General features: G+C 45.5%; 1 protein-coding gene across 3 annotated transcripts in view; it reads left to right on the top strand.

Moving 5' to 3' along the window:
• The window catches only part of LARGE1 (LARGE xylosyl- and glucuronyltransferase 1), a 273,403-nt gene that overhangs the window by 206,061 nt on the left and 42,719 nt on the right, over window positions 1–24,623 (top strand). For 2 of the 3 annotated variants that reach the window (XM_065415070.1, XM_065415078.1), the window contains exons 8-9: window positions 13–138; window positions 11,187–11,342. In XM_065415070.1, coding sequence (XP_065271142.1) covers window positions 13–138; window positions 11,187–11,342 — 282 coding nt within the window. The remainder of the gene's footprint in view (window positions 1–12; window positions 139–11,186; window positions 11,343–24,623) is intronic. The other variant, XM_065415086.1, reaches the window with a different exon arrangement.

Here is a 24,623-nt window from a genome sequence, read left to right on the forward strand (position 1 = left end):
TTTGTCTGCCAGGATATCTTCAATGCCGTCATCAAACAGAATCCGTTCCTTGTCTACCAGCTTCCATGTTTCTGGAACGTGCAGCTGTCTGACCACACACGTTCTGAACAGTGCTACAGGGATGTGTCTGACCTAAAGGTATATTTAGCTGAAGCTGCAACCCAGTGACTTGGATCTTGCTTGTGTTTTGGGAGATAAAATGGAAGTTTCCACAGTGGCAGGGAGATGAAGCATAAGGGATAGCCTGTGTGCATTCTTTGTGCAGTAAAAGATGAGGGAACAAATGTGCTTTTGTTTTTGTCTGCATGTTCGTAATCATGAAAATGGAAGATGGATAACACTGCCCAGAGCTAGGCTGGGTGCAGACAGATGCTGCACCGCCTCCTTACCCACACACACTATGTCTCTGCCAATATACTTAAGCTTGACCTGCAGCACTCACTGCTGTTTCAGTACTTTACTACTCCTTAACAGGGAATGATATCACCCTTGTATTCTGAACATGCTGCAAGAGATTTTAAACAGAATTGTTTGATATAGAGAGTCTCACAAAGAGGAGCGGAAGGATGGTGTAACCCTGAACTGAACTGTCTCCTCAGCAGGGTGGGGGGGAAGGAGAGGACGGGAGGGAAAGGAGGGAGGAAGGGTGAACTAGATGAACTCTTGACCTCCTCTCCGGGCCAACATTTCTTTGTTTCTATGGTGTATGGGGGACCAAATCCTAAGGACATTACGCAGTTCTTACTCAGCTTTTACCAGCTCTTTACTTTGGCAAACTCCTACTGACTTCGCTAAGACTTCCCCTGAGTAAGGACTGAGTAGAAACCAAGTAAGGATAACAGGATATAGCACAATAAAAGTAACGCTACAATATCAAGAGAATACTCAGCAACACATTTTTCACTGTGATGAAATAGAGTGCAGAAGAGGAAATCGATAGGTGACTTCACTACGGGGAGATCGACACTGCTGCAATCGATGCAGCAGGGATCGATTTAGTGGGTCTAGTGATAGGGTGACCAGCTATCCCGTTTTTAAAGGGACAGTCCTGTATTTAAGCCCTCCTGCAGGTGTCCCGACTTTTTCTTAAAAACAAGTAAATTGGCCCGTATTTTCTGTCTCCCCCCCATCAGTACTGGCGGGTCCTGGTGCTGGCCAGATCCCTAGTTGCCAGCCACCCGCCCACCAGCGGTGAGTGGGAGGATCCAGTGGCCAACTATGGGGGTGGGTGTGCAAGGCTGGTGGGGGGTGAAGATGCAGTGTGCAAGGCCAGCCAGTCCCCCTGCTGATCCGTCAGCGCAGCCCCCACTGTGTACCGGCTCTCAGCCAGCAGGGCCCTGCCCCCCGTCCCATTTCCAGCCAGCACTGGCTGCGCGCTTCGATCTGCGATGGCTGGTAAGTGCAGGCAGGTGCCAGGCAGCGACTGATTACATGTCACCTCTGCTGCCCACCCATCAACCCTTTATGTGCTCCCCCTCTTGCTGTCCTCTCCCTGCTTTGCCCCTTCAACCCCCCCGCCGCCCCACTGCCCCTATCCCCCCCCACCTGGCAGGACACATCCCGCTCCCAGCGCTGTGCAGAGAACCAGCCCCTGGTCAGAGCGTTCAGCTCACCAACAGCCTGGCCAGCAGGCGCCTTCCTTCCCTCACTGCCTCTGGCTGGGCCGGCGCCCCGGGAAAGCCCAAGACCCTCTGGCCCAGGGTGCTGGCCAGGAGGAGCCGAGCCCTGCATGTGTCAAAGCCTTGCACAGCACTGGGAAGCCTCTCCACCCCTCAGCTAAGCTCTGGAGTGGTGGGGGGAAGCAATTTCCAGCCTGTTTGCACCCTGGCCCTGCAGGCTCCACAGCAGCCCTCCGGGCAGGGGCTTAGCACCCTCTTCACCCCACACCCCCATCCTGGGTCCTGCCCCCAGGGAGCGCGGGGCTGCTCCATACCCTAGGCACCCTCCCCTGCTGAGCCACCTCTCTGGCCAGGTTTGCTGAAGCCCCTGCAGTCAGGTTCCCTGGGGCCTGGTGCATAATGCGTCCTTAGGGCTTAATCCAGTGGTGGGCAACCTGCAATCTGCGGACTGGATGCGGCCCATCAGGGTAATCTGATTGTGGGCCGCAAGACATTTTGCTGACGTGGACCATCCGCAGGCACGGCCCCGCGCAGCTCCCAGTGGCTGCGGTCCGCCGTTCCCAGTCTATGGGAGCTGTGGGAAGCAGCGGCCATCACGTCCCTGCGGCATGCTGGGAATGGCAAACCGCGGCCACTGGGAGCTGCGGGGGCCGTGCCTGCGGACGGTCAACGTCAGCAAAATATCTTGCGGCCTGCAATCAGATTACCCTCATGGGCGCATATGGCCCGCGGGCCGCAGGTTGCTCACCACTGGCTTAATCCCTTCCTGCCCGCACTGTAGCTGGGGGACAGGAAGCGGCTGGGTTATGTGGGTGGCCAGCAGCAGCCTGGAGGTGTTAGCTGCCTTTCAACACTGTGCGGGCAGGAAGGGACAAGCTGATTCCAGCCACAGGGAGAAGGGAGGTGCTGGCGGGTGGGGAAGATGAGCTCTGCAAGGACACAGGCCAGGTCATCCCTTCCCCCCCCCCCACCCTCTCCTGCAGCTGGAAGCAGCTCCCATCCCTTCCCTCCTGCGTAGACAGTGCTAAAAGGCTGCTGGTGGCCACATTCTGGCGTGAACCCTGGCAGAAATCTGCAGAGGGGGGGCACGTGACCCTGCGTGCCCTCACATGTGTTGCCTCGGGAAGACACGGCGCCAGGTACCAGGAGAGGCGGGTACATCCTTGGGGCCCAGCCAGGCATGGAGGGTGGAGAGCGCTGGGCAAGGAGGGTTGGGTCAGTCAGTCACCCTCCCTGTGTGAGAGAGGTGTACGGGAGTGTGTGTTTGTCACCTCTCCCCATGTGAACCCTAAAGCCTTAAAGATAAGAAGGTAAATAAAAAGAATCCAGCTCCGCAGCATTTCTTTTTAACAGGGGCTCAGTCAACTTGATGTTAATTTGAACATTTGTACTGCATAGTTCTGATTCGTTGCCATTGAACTTGCTTGAATATGAGTAATTTTACCAGGTGTCCCGTATGCAGCATAGGTAAATATGGTCACCCCATCTAGTGAAGACCTGCTAAATTGACGGCAGAGCGCTCTCCGGTCGACCCCGGTACTCCAGCTCTTCGAGAAGAGTAAGGGAAGTCAACCGGAGAGTGTCTCCCGTTGACGCAGCTCAGTGAAGATACTGGGGTAAGTCGACCTAAGCTCCTGCTCCATTATTCACATAGCTGGAGTAGCGTAACTTAGGTTGACTTACCCCTGTAGTGAAGACAAGCCTCAGGAGGACCCCTAAGACTGACTCTTGAAGGGTAGGAGAAGAAATAGAAGCAAGGCAGGAAAAGAACAATAATAGCTACATCGTAAATGGAGAATGTTAGTCTGCCTCTGTGGATCAGAATACATTTCTAAACTGAATTATAAAAAAATTTCAGTTAGTTCTGTAGTGGTTTCCATACTACAGGACAAGTTGGATGGATTTAAACAAATCCAGATGAACTAAGATTAGTTGTGCAGTTGTAATTCTGAAATACTAGATTCAAACGTTGCAGGCAGGACATCTGGGGCCGGAGCGTGGAAACTATTCTACCAGGTCTGGTATAGTACAGCCTACCTAGACAGCACTAGGCAAGCATTGTCAGTTCAGACTAGTCACGGTTAGAACTGTTTGAATATTGCGAACAATTTTTCTGACTGTTTTTTTCAAATGTTAAAACAAGTTCATTTTGGCTGAGCCCATCTTTGTGTTTGTTCTCTCTGAATGTTCAGTCAAATGAATTTTTTGGTAGGAGTGCTCATAGAAATAGCAAATTTTGGATTCATAAACGTAAGTAATCCCTGATTCCAAAAGTTACATGCATCCAAAAAGGGACCAGAAACATGGCATATGACCTACATGTCCAGTCAAAGGTAACTAACACAGTTTGAATTTCCTAGAGCAGATATTTGCAACAAACTCCTCATGCAATCTACAGATCAAACATTATTTGCCAAACTTATACAGTAAATAATTTAAAATAACAAATTTTAGAAAACCATAAACTGCTTGTAGACAATTCACAAAGAACAAAAGAGGTGAAAATCATCAACTACATTATTTGTTGTGAATTATTCACCCAGTGCTATTCAGAATTATATGGAGGAAAACTGATGTTTTGATGGAGTTATATCACAAATCTAGGTGGAGTGATCTAGAGGGTTGTTGAAAAATTAATGCAGGCCATAGGCATTTTACTGTTCATGTATAGGCAGGATCCAAGCAGCCGGGATTCATAGTGTCACTGCACTCTGTCCTGTTATAAAGTGCTGGCGGACATTCCGGTTCCTTTACACTTCTGGTAGGAACAATATATAAGAGTGATTGCCAGGATCAGAACAAAAAAAGAGATCTTGGAGCAGAAGCAAAAATGCTTTTAAAGGACGCATTCTGTCAAAATGCCCCTCTTGTGGAAAAATGTTATTATATCTTCCATATACAATAGAATAATGTAACTTTAATTCACAGAAATATCTGAGACACCCATTGTGGATTACCAAATTTATGTTGATTAATGTCATTTAGTCTCAATTATTTATTATTGTATTTCATAGCATGCTACTAAAATTATTGTAATATTTTGTAAAAGTAATGAAGCCTTAGATTCATTACTTTACTTCATTACTTCATAATTCAGTCACCCTGGGATTAGCTCCTGACTCAGCAAGGTACTTTAGTACTTGCCTAATTTTAAACCCATGAGTAGTCCCTCCAGCTTCAGTTGTACTTACAAGCATAGGCGTTGTTTGACTGCTATATTTGGGGAGGGGGGCAAAGCACTCACGTGTACACGCATACGCGTGTGAACGCTGAAGCCAGTCCCCTTGGCTCACTGGCACCCTTCCCCCGCCTTGAGGGGTACCTGGGCTGCCGGTGCTGGGGGGGAGGGGCTGGCTTAACAGAGGAGCCCCAGCTGCTGCTGGCGGACACTCCAGCACCGGCTGCTGCAGCGATGTCACTGCTCTGGTGCTGCTGGGACTGCCTCCCTGTAGGGGCTGCTGCTGCTGTCGAGGGGATACCACATGCCAGGCTCTTGCTTCCCCCCATCAGATCCCTTTCTCTTCCACCTACCCTCCTTCCCCTAGCACCACCTTACCCAGCCCCACCGCAGGCACTCACCGTTGTACAGGAAAGAGGCAGGCACTAGTACCAAGGAGGCAGCGTCCAGCTGCCAAGGCAGTGACCCAAGTGCAGAAGAACAGCTGCTCTGTCCCACCTCCTCCTCCACTCCCCTTGAACTGAAACATGCCAGGGAGGGTGCAGGGAAGGAGGCGCAGTGTAGGAAGGTCAGAGCCCCCCTCCCGGGCAGGCCAAGCAAAGCAAGCCCTGCAGGGCAACTTAGCATTTGCAGAAATGTCCCGGGGTCGGGGGGGGAGTGGCATGTGACCCCATGTGACATCCCCCCACACCTTGCCTCTATTTGGGGGGGGGCAATACTCTCCCTGCACCTGCCCCCAAACTACGCCCATGCTTACAAACCTAAAATCAGGCATGAGCTTAAGTATCTTACTAAATCAGGGGCATAAATCTTTGATGAGTTATCGCATCAGTGCTTCAGCTGGTATAGATAGGCATAGCTCCATTGACTTCAGTGAAGCTGTACCAATGTGCACAAGCTGAGGAACTGGTCCATAATGTGAGACCACAGGATTGGGATTTTTACTTTATTTTTGTGAGCATTTTTTAATTTGTTGATTAGCATTGTGGCATTTAGCGAGATTCAAGTTTCTAGCAAAATGCGAGCTGTGTCAGTACGTGGTCTTTACATGAACTGTGCAGCAGACATATTTAACACAAGTTTGAAAACATATATTTTAAATCTGTAAATTAGTCAGTTTCCATGACATTTGATATAAATGGTACAACACAATATATTTGGCACATCCTGTATTTCATGGTGAATAAGACTGGAGTAAAGAATAAGGTAGTAGAGGCCTCCATGGGAGAGAGAAAGATGAATTGTAAAGTTGGTGGTGGAGGATTAAGAAGGATGTCGTGGTGAAAAAGGAAATACTGGAAGAGATTTAAATTCCAGACTAAAGCTGGTCTAGGCCTTAGTATTATTCAAGTCAAATGAAACTGCATTTTTTCCTGTCAAGCTGAAAATACACCAGTTTAATTCCATCTGGTCTCAAAGTCCGTAGGATTTGAGGATTTGTCATCATTACATACAACATTATGTCAAATAAACTTAGGGAGGCTTCATAGTTAGCTGCTATTCAAGTATGTATATACTTCTCTGCCGCTCTGTTCACAGCCCTGAATAATGGAAGCACAATGTGGTCAGCATGCTTTATGAAGGTGTAGGAAGCTCTTGCATATATCCTGTCAACTGCATAGGATTCTAATCATTATTTTTCTCTGTGCATTTTCCCCCTAAGTTGCATTTATATCTTCTTTAGCAATTTTTATTGTTTTAAATTGGAGAGGCCCAGATTTTGGGTGGCTGTTGCAATTAGTATCAGAGGGGTAGCCGTATTAGTCTGTATCCACAAAAACAACGAGGAGTCCGGTGGCACCTTAAAGACTAACAGATTTATTTGGGCATAAGCTTTTGTGGGTAAAAAACCCACTTCTTCAGATGCATGGATGTGATGCTTTAGGAATCACATCCCGGTAGAACACATTATCCCACCATGTAGACAAGCCTTAAGAAGATACCCAGAGAGACAGTGTTCTGCTGGAGGGTATGGCTGTGTGCTCTAAACATCAGGTTTGAAATATGGAGTCTCCCTGGAGCAAATGATGCAGCTTGGAGCAACTTGAAACCTAGGAAAGGTTGCTCAGAACTTTGTCTTTAACTGAGTTCCATGCAGTTAACTGTGTGAATTTTCAGGCCAGACCTTAAAAACTGCAGCTCTGATGTCTGTGTGGCTGTTCGAGCCAGGGTTGTAAGAGTAGGAGTTTGTGCTTGCATCATTATGCTACATATCCTTCTTCCACTGCTGTATAACATTTTCTGCTGTCTTCTGTCTCAAAGTTAAATGCATTTTCATGGTGTGCCAAGTGTATAACAGGTCAAGTGCTTTGGGACGAAAGATGTGGTATAAAGGTAAACTATCATTACAATGTACTCTGCTTCACTTGGGCACAATATATTTGGATGTATTCCAGGGAACTGATTGAGCCTAATTTCAGTGAGTGGTAAAGGCTGCTGATTAAGTGGGATGGTATTAGTAGAAATTTAGATAGTGCCAAGTTGCTTAATGATGATTAATCAGGTGTTAAATAGGTGTGGAATTCTAAGATCTGATCTTTTAGTAAGTAAATTGCTAAATAAAGATTAAGAGGTATATTTTCCTTAGTTCTGAGGGGGCCTTGGTCAAGGATACCCGTGTTTATATGGTGTCTAACCAAGCAGTTCCAGGCAGTGGAATTTACATGCTCTAGCTGCAGGGTTTTTTCCACACCAGCAGAGCTTCAAAGTCCTGGAAATTGAAGCTCTCTCTTTTCACAGTTTCTTTTAAAATGCTAGGAAATTAAAAGAAAGAAAGAAAAGAAAACGAATACAATATTAAAGTGTGGTTCAGTCCTGGAAAAGGGGCATGGCAAAAATGACGTTTTTGGGTTCTACATTCATTGTCTCTTTCTAATTTCCAGTTCAGATTTGCTCAGCTTGCACATAAAGATTTATTTTGAATTTCTAAATACCCTATCCACCAAATCATCCTTAAACTCTTAACAGTCAAACTGAGTCGTTACCATATAATACATCATCCACAGTAACAAAGGTTCTCATAGCCCCATTATGGCTTCAGCTATATCTATGCAACCCTATTGTCTTCATATTATGCCCTCAGTGATGCGTGTTCCAACCCATGTAAGGTTACACTGGTATCTTTGGCATGTAGAATCTCTGCTGTTGGTGATGGTGCACAAAATGGAAATAATCCAGCTTCAGTCTGAGTCCATGGTGAATTTGTGGGTTTGGCTCTTAGAAAAAACATATTGTCTTCTGTGTATATTAGGAATTGATGCTGGTGGTTAAGATGCTGAGTGCCTTGTGAAGCTTGCTATCCTTTTGTATTTTCAGGTATTACAGGGAGTTTCATTAATTACGCTCCTTTTTAAAATAACCCCTCCCTTTAGTAGATCTGTTTTGTGCTTTTTCTAGTGTCCTTGATTTGGTTACATCATTTCTTTCTGTCCTCTGACCAGTTGAAATATGCTTGTCCTTCCTGATAAAAATTCAAGTTTTCTGGACAGTAATCAATTCCATTCATCTTTCTTCAGCTCACTCCAGGCAGCCTGGACATCTGTACACATACAGAATCTTGACACACATTTCAGATCTGATCAGATCATGACCACCAGGTCCTTGACACTTACCAGCGTTTGGAGACGCAATAACTTTTCAATTGCAGCAGCATGGCGACTCAGAGCTGGCAACTGCAGTTGTCTAGATTTGACATCATCATCCACGTAGTAGAATAGAGGCATCATGACACTAGAATTCTACTGCAATGTGACATAGTGTGCGATGATGGGAACGCCCTGTGGGGAAGGGAGCCAGTCCTATACACAGAAATTTAGTTTATTCTCATTAACTGTTTGCATGGTTCAGAGATCCCCAAGATGAGGATTTGAGGTGCTCAGGCAGGAGACACAATACCCAGGGGGAATGCAAGAAGGAAATCATCCTGAGTGTGGGAGTAGCACAGAAAAGATTTCATTGGTAGGCATTTTTCTTGCACTTTTCCAGTCTCTCTGTTCTTTGATCTCATCCTAAAGCAGTCCAAATTATCAGGAGATGAACAATTCGCATTCCGTGCCTGTTTGACAAAACTGCTAGAACCCTTTAAAACTGTTTAGCAGCCCCTTAGATTTCCTTCAGTCCCTTGTTTGTGTTGTTGTATTTGTCAGCTTCTCCTGAGGTAGGATTCAGACTTGGTTTTTGCAGTGCCCTCTGCTGCAGTTAAACACAATGGGATGAAACCAATAAAGCCCTTTTTAAAGCAGGGAGTCTTCAAGATCCTCTTTTGTTGGAGTAAATCTTGTATGGCTTTCAATCTGTTTTAGATCCCAGCAATGCTGGTTAAAGCTCCCATTTGTTTCTATACCATGTGCACTTCTCATTGCATACCATAGAGGATATTATTTCAGAGTTAAACTAGACACTGAGAATATAGAAAAAGACAAAACCACACCAACAAAAAGCAACACTGCCTAAGAATAATTCTTAGAGCAATATCTTTGCTCCAAGTGGTCTCCCTGGATCATACAGTATGTAGATACTTCATTATTTTTATTTGGAGTATTTCTTTAATTGGAAAAAGTGATTTGCTTATTTCTAAAGGTGATCTTATTTTTCCCAACTTTAATTTACATCACAGCATATTTGGTCCTCTGAAACTTTGATTGGCTCCATATCAATGGCCAGGGAAGGAATAAAGGTTTCCATGTCAGAAAAGAGGGTTGTTAGAACAATGTTTACAGTGTAGAGATGCAGCAGCCACTACTAGGTTAGCAGTTGGCACCCACTGATGTCTGTTGCAGCCGACTATGAGGGACACCACGCCTTCATGTCATTACTTTAATGAGTACACAGGACCTCCAGAAATCCCCATCTGGAAGTACTCCCAAAAGGGGGAGGAAGGTTAATCCCTTTGGAAGTCACAGAAAAAAATTGACTACAAAGCTTTCATGTTTATGGCTAAAATATAACCTCCATAAAATGAAATCATTCCTGCAAGCCACTTCTGGCTCCTCTCTTGCTGTTTTCTTTGGGCTTTATTCTCAATTATGCTGACAGAGCGGTGTGAAGTGGCCTTAACCTAGGCCAGTAAGGGAGTCATCACCCTCTAGTAATGGCTAAATACCTGCTGGCACTTGGAGTTAAACAGTGTTGCCATGCAACACAACAAAGTTCAGCCAAGTTCACATGAAGCTAAGGTGACCATAGGTCCCATTTTGGACAGGACAGTCCCTTTTTTAAGCCCTATCCCGGCCATCCCAACTTTTTTGTGTGTGTGTGTGTGCAAAATTGGCATTTGTTCCGTTTTCTTTTGCCGATTTGATCAGTTGGCAAGAGCAATGGGACAAATGCCCACTTTTGTCAAAAAAGTGGGGTATGGTGTGGAGGAACGTGGGGGGGAGATGCCAGCCCACACAGGTGGGGAGGGGGCAAGGAGGCAGCATTCCAGCATGCAGGTGGCCGGCAGGGTTCCAGTGACTGGCAACAGCCTCACGTGGAGGTGTGGGCTGCTCAGGTGAGCAGCTGGGAGTGTCCTGTTTTCCCTTTGGGAAATATGGTTACCCTACATTAAGCATTGTCAGCTAATGCATCTTTTTGGATCAGATTCAGTCTGTTTGGAGGGGCAGAGGGGTGGGTAAAGAGAAGCAGAAATTAATTTGAGGATCTTTCTCTTTAATTCCCAATAAGTGAAGAGGCTGTCTAAGGCTAGGTCTACACTACCCGCCTGAATCGGCGGGTAGAAATCGACCTCTCGGGGATCGAATTATCGCGTCTCGTCGGGACGCGACAATCGATCCCTGAATCGACGCTCTTACTCCACCAGCAGAGGTGGGAGTAAGCGCCGTCGACGGGAAGCCGCGGAGGTCGATTTTGCCACCGTCCTTACAGCGGGGTAAGTCGGCTGCGATACGTCGAATTCAGCTACGCTATTCGCGTAGCTGAATTTGCGTATCTTAAATCGAACCCCCCCCCCCCCCCCCCGTAGTGAAGACGTAGCCTGACACTAGACGGTGAATAATTGTCATCAGCTGAGACAGTCACTGGGAAATCCCAGACCAAATTTTATAGCCTCAGCTTTTTCTCCATCACACTTCTCCCCTCACCAACATCTATAACATAACTGGTCCATGACTCCAGCCCTGCCAACATGCATGTGGGGTTGCATCACAAAGTATAATGATACACTCACATATATATGCAATACATTGTATGGAAGATATAAAAAGCATAGAATCTATCCCGTGCATGCCATTACTTATGGAATATACCACAAAACCTTCCCAATGAAAAGGCAGAAAGAGGGAAGGATATTTTTGCGAAGAGGGGAGGATATTAAAGATGTATAAAGGTGATGGCTAGAGCAAGGCTCCATGCTGACAACAGGATTGTTCCCTTTTTGTTTTCCGTACCAGGTGATTCACTGGAACTCGCCAAAGAAGCTGCGAGTGAAAAACAAGCATGTGGAGTTTTTCCGCAACCTCTACCTGACATTCCTAGAGTACGATGGGAACCTGCTGAGGCGGGAGCTCTTTGGCTGCCCCAGCGAGGCAGACGTCAACAGTGAAAATGTAAGTGGGAAGCCTGAGGGTTTCTTTCAACACAGAGACAATGCAGATGATTGGAAGGCTGGTTTGTGGTTAAGAGACTGGGCTGGGACTCAGGAAATGGGGTGCAGTTCCCTGCAGTTCCCATAACATGGGATAAATCATTCATTCTCGCTCTACTCTAGTTCCTGTCAGTAAAATGGGGATGATAATCCTGCCTTTTCCCCAATCTTTGGCTGCCTTTTTTATTTAGGGTGGGATTGTCAAAAGTTTCTAAGAGATTTAGAAGCACAAGTTAAAAATCAATGGGACTGGTGCTCCAAACTCCATTAGGCACTTTTGACAATCCCACCTTTAGGGCTAAGATCTCTGGGGGCAGGAACTGTCTCTTACAATGTGTTTGTACAGTGCCTAGCACAGTGGGGCCCTGGTGTCAGGTGGAGCCACTAGGTGTTTCTGTAATGCAAATAATGAAGAAGAAATGAAAGCATCCAGAATGCTGGGTTTGAAAGTCAAAAATCTGCCTTTTACATGTATACTGCATGGTATACAATGAGTTAATCCATGAATGTACAATTATGCTGTGAGACTACAGGAGGGTTCTGTCACAGTTCAGGGCAACTGCCCCTGTATTCCCCTTCTGTGGTCCAACAATGACAATACTCTAGGCTTTCAAACTGTTACCTCTCTTGGGTGGAGACCCATGTCTCTTTCCCTCCTGACCAGGGCTTTTTCAGGCTACACAGCTCCCTGCCTATACTGTGAGTTCCCCAGCAAGTCAGACTGCCTAAACAGGCCTGCTTTGCTTTCCCCTCAGTGGTAATAAACAGCATAATTGCCCAAAGATGTAAGTTATCACACAGCCCTTTCTAAACAAGCACATTTATTCTTAAGATAAGAGCATAACAGAGAAAACATATTGAAAACAATACAAGAAGCTACATGCATGCTGATAAGCTTACCAGAGATCACCCCAACTCCAACAAAGAATGTGGTAGGAGTCAGTCCCTCAAACTCCACCAGGGCTTTTTTCTGTGCTTACAAGTTCATAACCACCTTGGCTCAGCACTGACATGAATCTGTGAGTCTCTCCTTTATACCACCTGGACCTCTGATCTTGTCCTTATGCAACAGGTGATCAGCAGACAAAGGTCCCCCCTCCTCAGGGCGAAGGTTCAAAAGGCTGAGTTCTTACATAACTGGAGGGCTAACATTTGCATACACCTCCCCCTAGAGATTTCCTAAGAAAGCCACATAACTATAACAGTTCATTCTTTTCTGGCACATTGTTTCAAATAGATTGTGAGGCTCAGAGTATTTCCCAGGGTCTTCATTAGTCATGTCTTACCCCTAGAGACATTACACACACAATCCAACAAATACATAACCACTTGCATTTTTAATACAATGAACTCCTAAGATACTTAAACTTAATTCAACAAGGCTTGTCCAGGATATTGCAGGAAAATACCATATCTGTCAGTATCTTTCTTTAATAACTATGTGCCTTCCCCCTTCCCTGCAAACTACAGTAGCAGTGTTCTGAACAGCAGCAAAATGCTTACAAGACAAATCTGCCAGATTAAGTGACTCCTCTGAATACTGCAAGGACATTTATATACAGGGAGTGTGGACATGGGTGTGGTAACAATTTTTTTTAAAAGTTGAAGGAAGCCTTTACATATAGATAGATACATGAACTTTCTGTGCAGTGCAGCCACAAAAGAGTTCTAGCCAAATATCAATTTCAGCTGCACAATTTGAAAAGATAGAAGCAAAAAGTAGTAGCCCTTTATGGTGCATTTTTTAAAAAAGGACAATGGATCTTGTAAAATACCTGAGATACTCTATATGAAAGTTAGTAAAGCAAAAACAGTACCACTTACACATTACTAACCAACAGACAAGAAGCAGGCTTTAGTATTTTTAACACCTGAGAGTGTTCCCATTGCCTCTGTGAGTAAGTCAGCCATAGGACATGCCACCAATAGTTTCTCACCTACAGCACTTCTAGATGTGTATATGCTGTACAGCCAAAGGCCTGGCTGTTACCCAGAGTTATCATCTCACCTGCATTTGGGGAGGATAGGGAATCAAAGAAAGTGGTGAGAAATGGATAAATAGTGGCGGAGAGAGACTGGAACAGAGAAGAGAAGAAACAGAGAAGGCAAAAATAGATGTGGAGGGGAAAGGTCAAATCAGAAGAGGAAAAACCTCTTCGACAGCGAGACTTTTAGAGAATAAAATGAACTGAAAAATGTTAAAAGGTCACTGAAAGGCTGAAGAACAGAGGCATCAAAATATTGAAGGGAAAATGGAGGATATAAAAAGGGAGAGAAGGTTAAAAAACAAAACAAGGGGCACATAGTAAGATACATATTTTATAAATAAATAAATGGAGATATCCTATCTCCTAGAACTGGAAGGGACCTTGAAAGGTCATGAGTCCAGCCCCCTGCCTTAACTAGCAGGACCAAGTACTGATTTTGCCCCAGATCCTTAGGTGGCCCCCTCAAGGATTGAACTCACAAGCCTGGGTTTAGCAGGCCAATGCTCAAACCACTGAGCTATCCCTCCCCCCAGATAGACAGTTTGGCAGATGCAATGTCTTGAATCTCTTTGATTTAATGGTATCTGATTTTATAAAGGTTGTATGGCATGGCAAAGCAAGCATATATGTCAAATGTGCATTTTGATGCTGCTCCTAGGACTCTCACTGCACATGTGGTTCAATATGGCATTATCCCAGCATGATTCACAACCCCTTGCCATGTTTTATTGCTTAAATAAGGCTGGGGGATGGAATTATGCTGAGATGATGATACTCCTAGTGGATTAGAAGGCTTTATGTGCAGCCAGGTGCTTGTCATTGTATCTCCCTGTCCTCTGTAATACCTTGGTAAACTGATTTATTCCAGAGATTGTGTTGGTAGAGTACAGAGAAAAATGTACATTTTGGGTGCTGAAACTGGCAGTTCAGAAAGCTTAAAATTGCACATTTTACTGAGCTTGTAGCTGGTATGTAGATAGTGGTAGGTAACTGAGTAAGCAGGTACATCTGCCATGACACTAGACTGTTTTAAGACTAGAGAGAGCTAGATGATCACTAATCCCCTGAACCCTACTTGTGATCATTTACAAGAGCCGTGGCTTGTTGTGTCTGTCATTCACAATCTGGCTTTATCAGATGCCACCCTTAAGGCCTCAATCCAATATGCTGGTTATTACAGTACTGTAATTTAATACTTGTAATGGTGATGTATTTAGTATCTTGTTTGGAATGTAAATATCTGTAAAATATATAATTAAGTTCAGTACTTTATACACTATTCCCAGTTACACTAAGGCCTATTTACAGCCCTCTGGCAGTGTCAAGATGATTATAAAGATGGCCTTTGAAAGGATGTAATTACATTTATTCCCACTGTAAGGCCCCTTTACACTGCCTTAGTTTAAATGATAATCTGCTCCTATATCTCTATCTATGTGCAGGTAAATTAACTCATATTTTTTCCTCTTTTTTAAAGTGTTTATTAAAAGACCCAGGGGGCCACACATGGAAGTGATGTGCCCCAGGGACCCTGTATTTAGTAGTCTTTTCTAATCAGTAATGGCACTTGGGCTGCACCAAACAGCAGGGGTGTTATGAGTCTGGAGTTTCAAGCAGTACAAGCTCCACTGTGGGTTAGAAACTGTGAACATGAAGGGGAGCTGGGCAATGGGATGTACCATGCAGGTTCATCATTATGGCTGGGAGCTGGAACCTAGAATACCAGGCCCAAAAGCCAGAAGTATAACTACTGGTAAGGATACCAGAGGCTGGGAACCACTGGTATAGGCCACAGTGATCAGTGTATTGCACTGAGAAAAAATGATGCGCATCTGTGCATGCTACTATGTATGAGTCTTCTTTCCATTTATAGCTGCCGTGCTGTCAATCTGCTGCCAGTTGCAAACAGAGCTGATACATTTTTGATTGGAATCACACAACACATGCGGTGACAGCTTTAACTTCCTCTCAGTGCAGCATAGAGTGTGACTACAGTGCTCATAGCTTTTGGGCATCATGTACAGGTGAGCCCACATCCTAACGTCAGAAGAAATTCCTGTGTGTTGGTTATGGTCTTCCATCTCTAAAGCCAGTCTGCCTAACATGGCAACCGTAGCAAAGGAAACCCTGTGAAGTTACCATCACCTGGTTCATTGGCAAATGTCAGTTGTCATCTTGGTACGCAACAAGAGAGAAAGGTTTAACATTTTTGAATTAAGTTAGAGACGGATCCTCTAGCAGGAAGAGGCTGTTTTAGCTGTGACAAGTGCACAGATGGTGGTGATTTTCAAAGAGAGAAAAGGAAAAAGCTGGCTCGTTGGACTTTGGAGCTGAGATGGTGGAAATGTTCATTGGTGGCTGCTGCTGCTGCATTGCCATGATTACAAGTTCCTGGATGAAAATGCTTGAATTAGAATATTCAGTCATTGCCTTGCTCCACCGTTCTTCCTCTTATTCTTTCCACACACAGAAATGAAGAGAGTTCCTTGAATCAAAGGATCTTTCATTTCCCTTAGTACAACTGACAGCACAGCAAATGATGTTTGAGGGTCTGGCCCAGTTCCCACAGTGGGGATGAAGGGGGCACAATGCTGGAATAGAATGGATGGCTGCTGGTCAGAAATGAAGCAAATTATCAGAGCTCCTTGCCAAGTCTATAGAGGAACAGCTGGAGGTCATTGGAAGGAGCTGACCATACTATGCTTGCAGTGGAGCCAGTGCCATCAGTCCCTTTTGTTTTCATGGGCACTAAAAGAAAAATCAGAGTGAAAATGCTCTCCTGTACTGATTTGTGACATATCACTACCCTTCCCTTCATGCAACATGTGGATGGGAAGTTAACATCTGAGCCTAAGCGTACTGGAAAGGCTTCCATTGACTTCACTGGGCTTTGGATCAGGCCCTTAGTCACTCTGTCCCACTTGTTTCATGCTCTTTTCCACGTCTGCCTGCCCCCCCCCACCCTCTTTTCTTTTAATGCAAGAAGCAAGTTTTCAGGGAAACCCATAAAGGCAAAGCTCACAATAATCTCGTAGTTATGAGTTTTCTCTTGCTTATAACATTCATGTCCAGCATTTCATACTAAAGGACCTACTTGTAAAGCCTCAAATACTTGAGCAGTATGTTTAGTGTCCTAATGTGACTCCATAGCTAAGGCTATAATATCCACTCTGAGCCTGAGTTTGGCACAAGGACACAAAGACTAAACCTTTACGCTGTCCCATAAAAGCTCCTTTCTGCAGACAATTTCTCATGAGGAGTCCCTACCAAAGGGGGATTTTTTTTTTTTCTTCTTAAGCTTGAGATGCAATGGGACAACCCATATTTATGAGACTCGGGGCCTGATCCAAAGCCCATTGAGATTCATGGGAAGACTCCCATTGATTTCCATGGGCTTTGGATGAGGCCCTTCTAAAAGAATTTCCCGAAAAGTAAAAGAAAAACACAGCAGCACCTTTTCAAACTATTTTCTTTTTGGCCCTTGTTCCACAACAGCAACACAACGGATGTAAACCACTCTAACTAGCCCTCGCTGAGACGGGACTGTTTTTACCAAGTTGGAGATGTAAAGATTTTAACTAGTGCGGATGACCTCTGCATGCGTTGTTATAATTTCCATCAGAGGAACTGGTGACTGTTGCAAGCCATGCCGCACCTAATGTTAGCTTTCGTCTTAAAAAATTAAACATGTCTAAAAATAAACTGACAAGACAGCTTTCAAGCCAGACAAAAGGGCCCCAATCTTATAATCAGATCGATGCAGAAAAAACCCTGTGCCTGTGCAGCACTCCAGCATGGGAACAAGTGTTTGCACTAATGGAAAGATTGGGGTGTAAGATTTGTCATGATGGAGTTTTTTCCCTATAAACCATAAGTTATTTGAGGTGGGAAACCTTGGTCTTCCCCAGCTGAATCCTTGTCTGTTCATTGGCCACAGTTATTATTATTATACATGGGGCTGGTACTACCACCTCTGATTAAGGTTGCCCGACATTTCCCTTTGTAAGACCCTGTTTTCGTTGCTTATAACTTTTCCAAACTTTAACTGTTTGGGCCGAAATTTTCCATGCCAGTTGTCTGCCTCAGACTGATATTTTTGGAAAATTTCAACGAATACAATTCAGCCATTTCTGAGAACAGGCTATGGAAAAATATGTTGTTTTATCCATGGTAAAAAGTCTGGTGACGTTTTCTTTGAGGCACTCTGCATGGGAGCAAGGACTTGAAATTTGGCCGGGGTATAGCCTTTGCCTCAGGGATGTGCCTTTTGCCATCTCCATGAAAATCAGTACAAATTTCGCCAAGTTATAAGCCTTTGAGTAGAGACTTGCCATAGTTTCCCAAGTCAAATCCCTGATGATTCTCCTAAGTGTGCTGGAGCTTCTCACAGCTCCTAGCGCTGACCAAACTGTGCATATATGATCCCCACAGAGCGACTGAGCATGCTCCAGCCCAGGGCTACAGTCACAATTGTAGTTGCTGCTCCTAGCTACTCCAGACTGGAGTGGGGCCAGGCACTGAGAAATGACAGCAGGGAGCCTGGAGGTCAGAGAGAGACAGGGACTGGGTACTGCGGGGAAGGAAGTCAGAGAAGTGAGCAGGGGAGTCTGGAGCTGGTTGGGCAAGGTGACTGGGACTAGGGACTAGGGACCAGTGAGGGGAAATAGGGTTGGGGAGAGAAGACACATCTGATAGAGGGTCTGGGATGTGGGGGGAGAATTGGGACTGTTTGAGCAAAGAGACTGGGACAAGGGGTTGGGAAGTGAGTGGGGAAACGAATGAGACTGGATGAGAAGCCAGGGGAGGGAGATTAGGACTGGAAGCCAGTGTGTGTGGAGGACAGGGGAGACCAACTGAAAGAAGAGCCAATAGATGAGACCTGGGACTTGCTGGCCAAGGAAACTGAGGACAAATTGGAGCAGGAGAGTGGGGACTGGGACTGGCTGGGCAAGAATACTGGAACCAGGAGTGAGAGGGGTAGATTAGGACTCGGACAGCAAGCCCAGAGAGGGAGAGTAGGAGTGGCTAGGCAAGGAGATTGGGACTGATATGAGAAGCCTGAGGAATGGAGATTGGGATTGGGTAGATAATGATAACGGGACTGGGAAAAGAAGCCAGAGGTGAGGAAGAAACAGGACTGGGACAGAAAAAGGTTGGAGGGAAGTAGCAGAGCAGTCAAGCTTGTGTGGAATGGGCAGAAGACTCTGTATCCCCTGGAGCACACTCCTCTCCAGAGTCTGGAATGGAACCCAAGATTCGTGACTCTCACCATTCCCCTGCTGTCAGCAAATATCTGTGAAACCCTCTGGCAAAGTATCTGTCTCATCCCCCCCTCTAGTGCTGGTCCACATGAAGGACAATTTGCTATTCATACGTTACTCTATTAGCTCAAGTGGCAGAGGTCTGTGCAGTGGTTCTAAAGGTTCCAACCCTGCAGATGAGCCCTGTGGGTGTCAATGTGATGCCAGATGATGGAATTTCTGTTTTTTTCAGTTTGCTTTTAGGAAATTATACACAAAAAAGAACATTATTAAGGCTGCAAAGTCAAGCACTTAATGTGGAATGCCCTGATTAAGGTTGCCTGTGCAACCTTAATTCAGCCCCCTTGTGCATATGCATTGTGATACAGTCTATAATGACACGATCACATGCTGTTTTTTCCACAAGACCTCAATCTAAGTATAAGCAGAGGGACCCCAGGTCCCTACAAGAAACAGAAGAAGGAGAGCACATGGTAGCAATGAGACAATTATGATCAGCATAATAAGCTGCAGTCACAGCTCACTATCTGTGTAGCCATTGTTCTTATCTTTACTTGTTACTCCCAGCCATCCTGTTCATCTCTCCACAGGGAGAGAGATGATGACAGAATCTTAGTTCTGTTGTAAGTGAGGTAACGCTAATAAAAGCACTGTATGGTGGTAAAAATGGTGGTGCCCTATCTACACTGGTACTCCCACCATCGCTACCAGCAGTGGAGCTGCGCTAGCTGGCATTGCTAACAGCACTACCCAGCTGCAGAAAAGGGGGCATTTCTGGTAAGAGTGCAGGGCCACATCATGGCTGCAGAGAAGGTGGTTCTGGGTTGGGTGTGGATGAGGCTATGGCCTCATCTCCTCCTGCATGCCAGAATGACTGCACTGCGGGAACACTGGCTACTTCTAATACAGTGTAATGACTCCTGACATTGCTGCTCAGGCAGTGGACCCTCCTCCTTGTCCGTATCACAGCTCAGTTTCACTGAAGGCATAATTTGGCCCATTGTGTAGATACAAAATCTGTGATGGTGTGGGAGGAATAAAGGTTTAATTGATGTGGGATTAGACTGGCTTTATCACTAATCAGTGGAGAAGCCAGAAGTGCATTATGTAGATCATCGCAAACAAGGGCAAGTAAATGCTTTCACCATCCCACGCTATCTTCTATTTTGTTTATGCTGCATTACAGAGAGCAGTTAATGTAGACATTTTTTTAAGTGCTAAACACCAGGGGTCAAGTTGTCTATGGGTGTAAATTGGTGCAGCTGCATTGAAATTAATGAAGCTGCACCACTTAAGGCTGGCAGACAGTTTGCCCCCGTGCTGAGATTATTTGTCCTATCTCGCCAACTGCAAAGTCTTTGCACTATGAATCTTAAGTGTACATGCTTTGGAGTGAATATGCAATTAGGGGGCTAGATCCAAGACCCGTTCCCTTCTCTGCCACAAACTCTCTATGTGACTTTAGGCAAGTCCCTTAGTCTCTCTCTCTGTCTCAGTTCCCCATGTGTAAAATGGAGATAATTGCACTGCCCTACCTCACAGGTGTGTTGTAAAGATGAATGCACTAAAGATTGTGAGGTGCTCAGATACTGTGGTAAGGGGTAGGTCATATAAGTACAGAAAATAGAGGGAGAGAAAATGCATTATTAATACATTTCTAAAAATGATTTAAAATTTTGTTACATAACTGTGTTATTTTAAACCTTGTGAGCCAGGTTATATACCATTAGGAAACCTGGTTTTCCTCCTCTCCACTGTGATACAGCAGATGTTTCTAGTTGGAATGGTCATGAAATATTGAAGTTTAAAATGTCCCTAATCCCAGATGGAATATGGGCAGTCCTAGATGTTGGACCTGTATCATTTTGGGGGAAATCCCACATATTTTTGAAGCATGTTTTTGGCAGCCGGTTTCAAGCGGAGTGCCCCAAGGGTCAGTCCTGGGGCCGGTTTTGTTCAATATCTTCATTAATGATCTGGAGGATGGCGTGGACTGCACTCTCAGCAAGTTTGCAGATGACACTAAACTGGGAGGAGTGGTAGATATGCTGGAGGGTAGGGATAGGATACAGAGGGACCTAAACAAATTAGAGGATTGGGCCAAAAGAAACCTGATGAGGTTCAACAAGGACAAGTGCAGAGTCCTGCACTTAGGACAGAAGAATCCCATTCACTGTTACAGACTAGGGACCGAATGGCTAGGATTCAGTTCTGCAGAAAAGGACCTAGGGGTTACAGTGGATGAGAAGCTGGATATGAGTCAACAGTGTGCCCATGTTGCCAAGAAGGCTAACGGCATTTCTGGGCTGTATAAGTAGGGGCATTGCCAGGAGATCGAGGGACGTGATCATTCCACTCTATTCGACATTGGTGAGACCTCATCTGGAGTACTGTGTCCAGTTTTGGGCCCCACACTACAAGAAGGATGTGGAAAAATTGGAAAGAGTCCAGCGGAGAGCAACAAAAATGATTAGGGGGCTGGAGCACATGACTTATGAGGAGAAGCTGAGGGAACTGGGATTGTTTAGTCTGCAGAAGAGAAGAATGAGGGGCGATTTGATAGCTGCTTTCAACTACCTGAAAGGGGGTTCCAAAGAGGATGGATCTAGACTGTTCTCAGTGGTACCTGATGACAGAACAAGGAGTAATGGTCTCAAGTTGCAGTGGGGGAGGTTTAGGTTGGATATTAGGAAAAACTTTTTCCCTAGGAGGGTGGTGAAGCACTGGAATGGGTTACCTAGGGAGGTGGTGGAATGTCCAGGCTTAGAGGTTTTTAAGGCCTGGCTTGACAAAGCCCTGACTGGGATGATTTAGTTGGGGTTGGTCCTGCTTTGAGCAGGGGGTTGGACTAGATGACCTCCTGAGGTCCCTTCCAACCCTGCTATTCTATGATTTCTGTGGCATGTCAGTTTAAGAAAAACATCTCTTTGCAGCTTCTCAGAGATTTGAAACAGTCCTAGGAAGATGAATTAGTGGACAGAGCATGGGTTTGGCAGTCAGAGGTCCATGGTATGTGCAGTTTATCCTGATTCCACCCTTTATCACACAGATAGTAAGCAACACCCATGTGGTATAAATATATAGACAACTAGTTCTGGTAAATTATGGGGATTTATGGTAGAATTCAGTGAGCTGCTTAAAAGATACTGCCTGGGCTGCTTGTGCCTGTCAGTCCAGCCCTGCCTCCAAGGCCACTTTCCCCGAGCTGCAGTCAGCTCACATGCCACAGCTGGCTGCCCAGAGAAGTAATTTAGCAAATGCATTTTATTTTTGGATCTGTCTGTCTCTTTGTTTTGGGTCTTGCATCTCACACTCTCTCCGTTCGCTGCCATTTTCATTTCTGAGACATGTAACATGCAGATGCTAATGAAAGCACTTGCTGCCTCCAACCACAGATTCTCTCCAGAGAATAGCTACTATACACAGGGTGAAAAGAACATGGCTTTTAAACTGTAGGATTCTTCTCTAGAGGTAGTATTCCCTACATGGTCAGTGGCCAGTAGCCTTAGAGAAAAAGATTTTGTGGGAAGGGAGAATATTATATTAATCAGATATTCCCAACTGGGAAATACATGCTGTCATTCTAAGGGAAGGAAGCTGTGCTATAATAAGCTTATTGTTATATGTATAATGGAGATAGCAACTTTTTTCAACAGTAGCAGGTATTAAGATCTTCATTTTGGTGATGCATATGTTCAAATGAGGGGATGTTTGCATAGATCTGTCAGTATTCCCATTATAACCTGTGCTTTTCATGGCTGTATAACAGCTGATTTTCAGTGGCACTCACACTGCCCGGGTCCTGGCCACTGGTCCGGGGGGCTCTGCATTTTAATTTAATTTTAAATGAAACTTCTTAAACATTTTAAAAACCTTATTTACTTTACATACAACAATAGTTTAGTTATATATTATAGACTTATAGAAAGAGACCTTCTAAAAATGTTAAAATGTATTACTGGCACACGAAACCTTAAATTAGAATGAATAAATGAAGACTCGGCACACCACTTCTGAAAGGTTGCCGAACCCTGATGAATAACATGGCTGCAAACTTTCAACCAGGCTATACATTCTCAGCCTGTAAATAATGAATATGCACCATGTAGATATGGATAAGATTGTGTCATTTGAGAAATAGTATGACAACAAATAATTTAAGGGAACTACCAATGGGGCAAAATTAAGGTTGTACATGGAACCTTACCTTAGACAATTTCCTGGCTTTTGAGTGCTTAACTGTGCATCCTTAATATTCTCTTAATGTACTTCATTTTAATGGGATGTGTGTGTGCGTGTGTGTAACAAAAGAACACACACAACGATAAATATCCTTAAACATCAACCAATCAACCATTGTCATCTGTAACATAGTAGCATGTAAAGGCCCATCTGGAAAAAGGAATTGCTAATATCTGCAATTTATACGTGGGGAAATGAAGCACAAAGAGATGCAGTGACTTGTTCAAGGTCACACACGCAGTCTGTGGCAAAGCTGAGAATTTTAACCCAGATCTCCTGAATCCTAGTCCAGCACCTTCACCACAAGACATTCATATATGGCTGAATTCAACCCAGGAGAGACTGCCTGCCTGCTTTGGGATTCCCCTGGCTTCTAAGAGTTTGGGCTTGTCTCTTCAAAGGGCACTCTACATTTGAATTTGTTTTAAATTGACTGACGGGGCACCCATTAAGTATCATAACCTGCATTTCATTTGCATCTTAAAAAAAAAAAAGTTAAGACTTTTTTCTACTCCCCTACTGGGCTTTATAAAAGTTTTTTGTGTAGGCTTAAGACAATACTACCAAGTTTGTGAGGCGCTCAGATACTACAGTAATGGGGGCCCATATACGTACCTTCAATAGAGAGATAAAAACTTGTTTGGGCCCACCCTTCCTCCAGCCTCTCTCTTCATTCCATGCATATGTAACCCACACACCTCCTGGGTATGGTGTTCTGTCCCATCTAGTGGCACTCAGACCACTTAGAGAGAGAGATATGAGTCTGCTCTATAGCCTTAGCTAAGAGCCAGTTGGCTTTTAGCTCATGCAGTAGAGACTCATGCACTAAGCTCCAGAGGTCCCCGGTTCGATCCTGCCCGCCGACGATCGGGGTCTGTCAGCGTAACACATACACCTGCCTGCCTGTTCAGTTTCAGTCTAGATTTTCCTGCTGCTTGTCCCCAGTAAACACGATCTTGCAGAGACTTGGAAAGAGCATTTGTGTAACCGCCATTCCTCTCCCCAAGAAGTGCATGAGAGAGATAGCAATAAAACAATGAAGTTAATTATACACAAAGGCTCAGAACCTCAAAAATATTTAGAAGCCTAATTCACATTGATTTTCATAGAGTTGCCAACTGTCTAATCGCACAAACCCAAATACTCTTGTCCCAAACCCCCTCCCACGCCCCCTCCCACTCCAGCCCCCCTCCTTCACTCGCAGTCTCCCACTCTCATTCACTTTCACCGGGCAGGGGGTTGGGGTGCGGGACGGGGTGCGGGCTGGGGGGTGGGGCCGAGGGGCTTGGAGTGTGAGTGGGGGCTCTGGGCTGAGCCTTTGGCAGGGGATTGGGGTGTGGCAGGGGGTCGGGCTCCGAGAGGGAATTTGGGTGCGGAAGGGGCTCAGGACTGGGGCAGAGGGTTGGGGTGCAGGAGGGGGCTCAGATATGGGCTCTGGGAGGGAGTGTGGGGGTGGGAGGGGGTTCCGACCTGGGGCAGGTGGTTTGGGGTGTGGGCTCTGAGAGGGAGTTTGGGAGCAAGAGGGGGCTGGGGCAGGAGGTTGGGGTGCAGGAGGAAGTTCAGGGTGCAGGCTCCGGCCAGGCAGCGCTTACCTCAGGTGGCTCCCGAAAGCGGCGACATGTCCAGCAGCGGCTCCTAGGGTTATGGGCCGCCAGGCAGCTCTGCGTGCTGCCCCTGCCTGCAATCACCACCCCCGCAGCTCTCATTGGCTGAGGTTCCCCATTCCCGGCCAATGGGAGCTTGGGGCGGGAG

Source organism: Emys orbicularis, chromosome 1, assembly GCF_028017835.1.
Source record: "Emys orbicularis isolate rEmyOrb1 chromosome 1, rEmyOrb1.hap1, whole genome shotgun sequence".
Taxonomy (NCBI): domain Eukaryota; kingdom Metazoa; phylum Chordata; order Testudines; family Emydidae; genus Emys; species Emys orbicularis.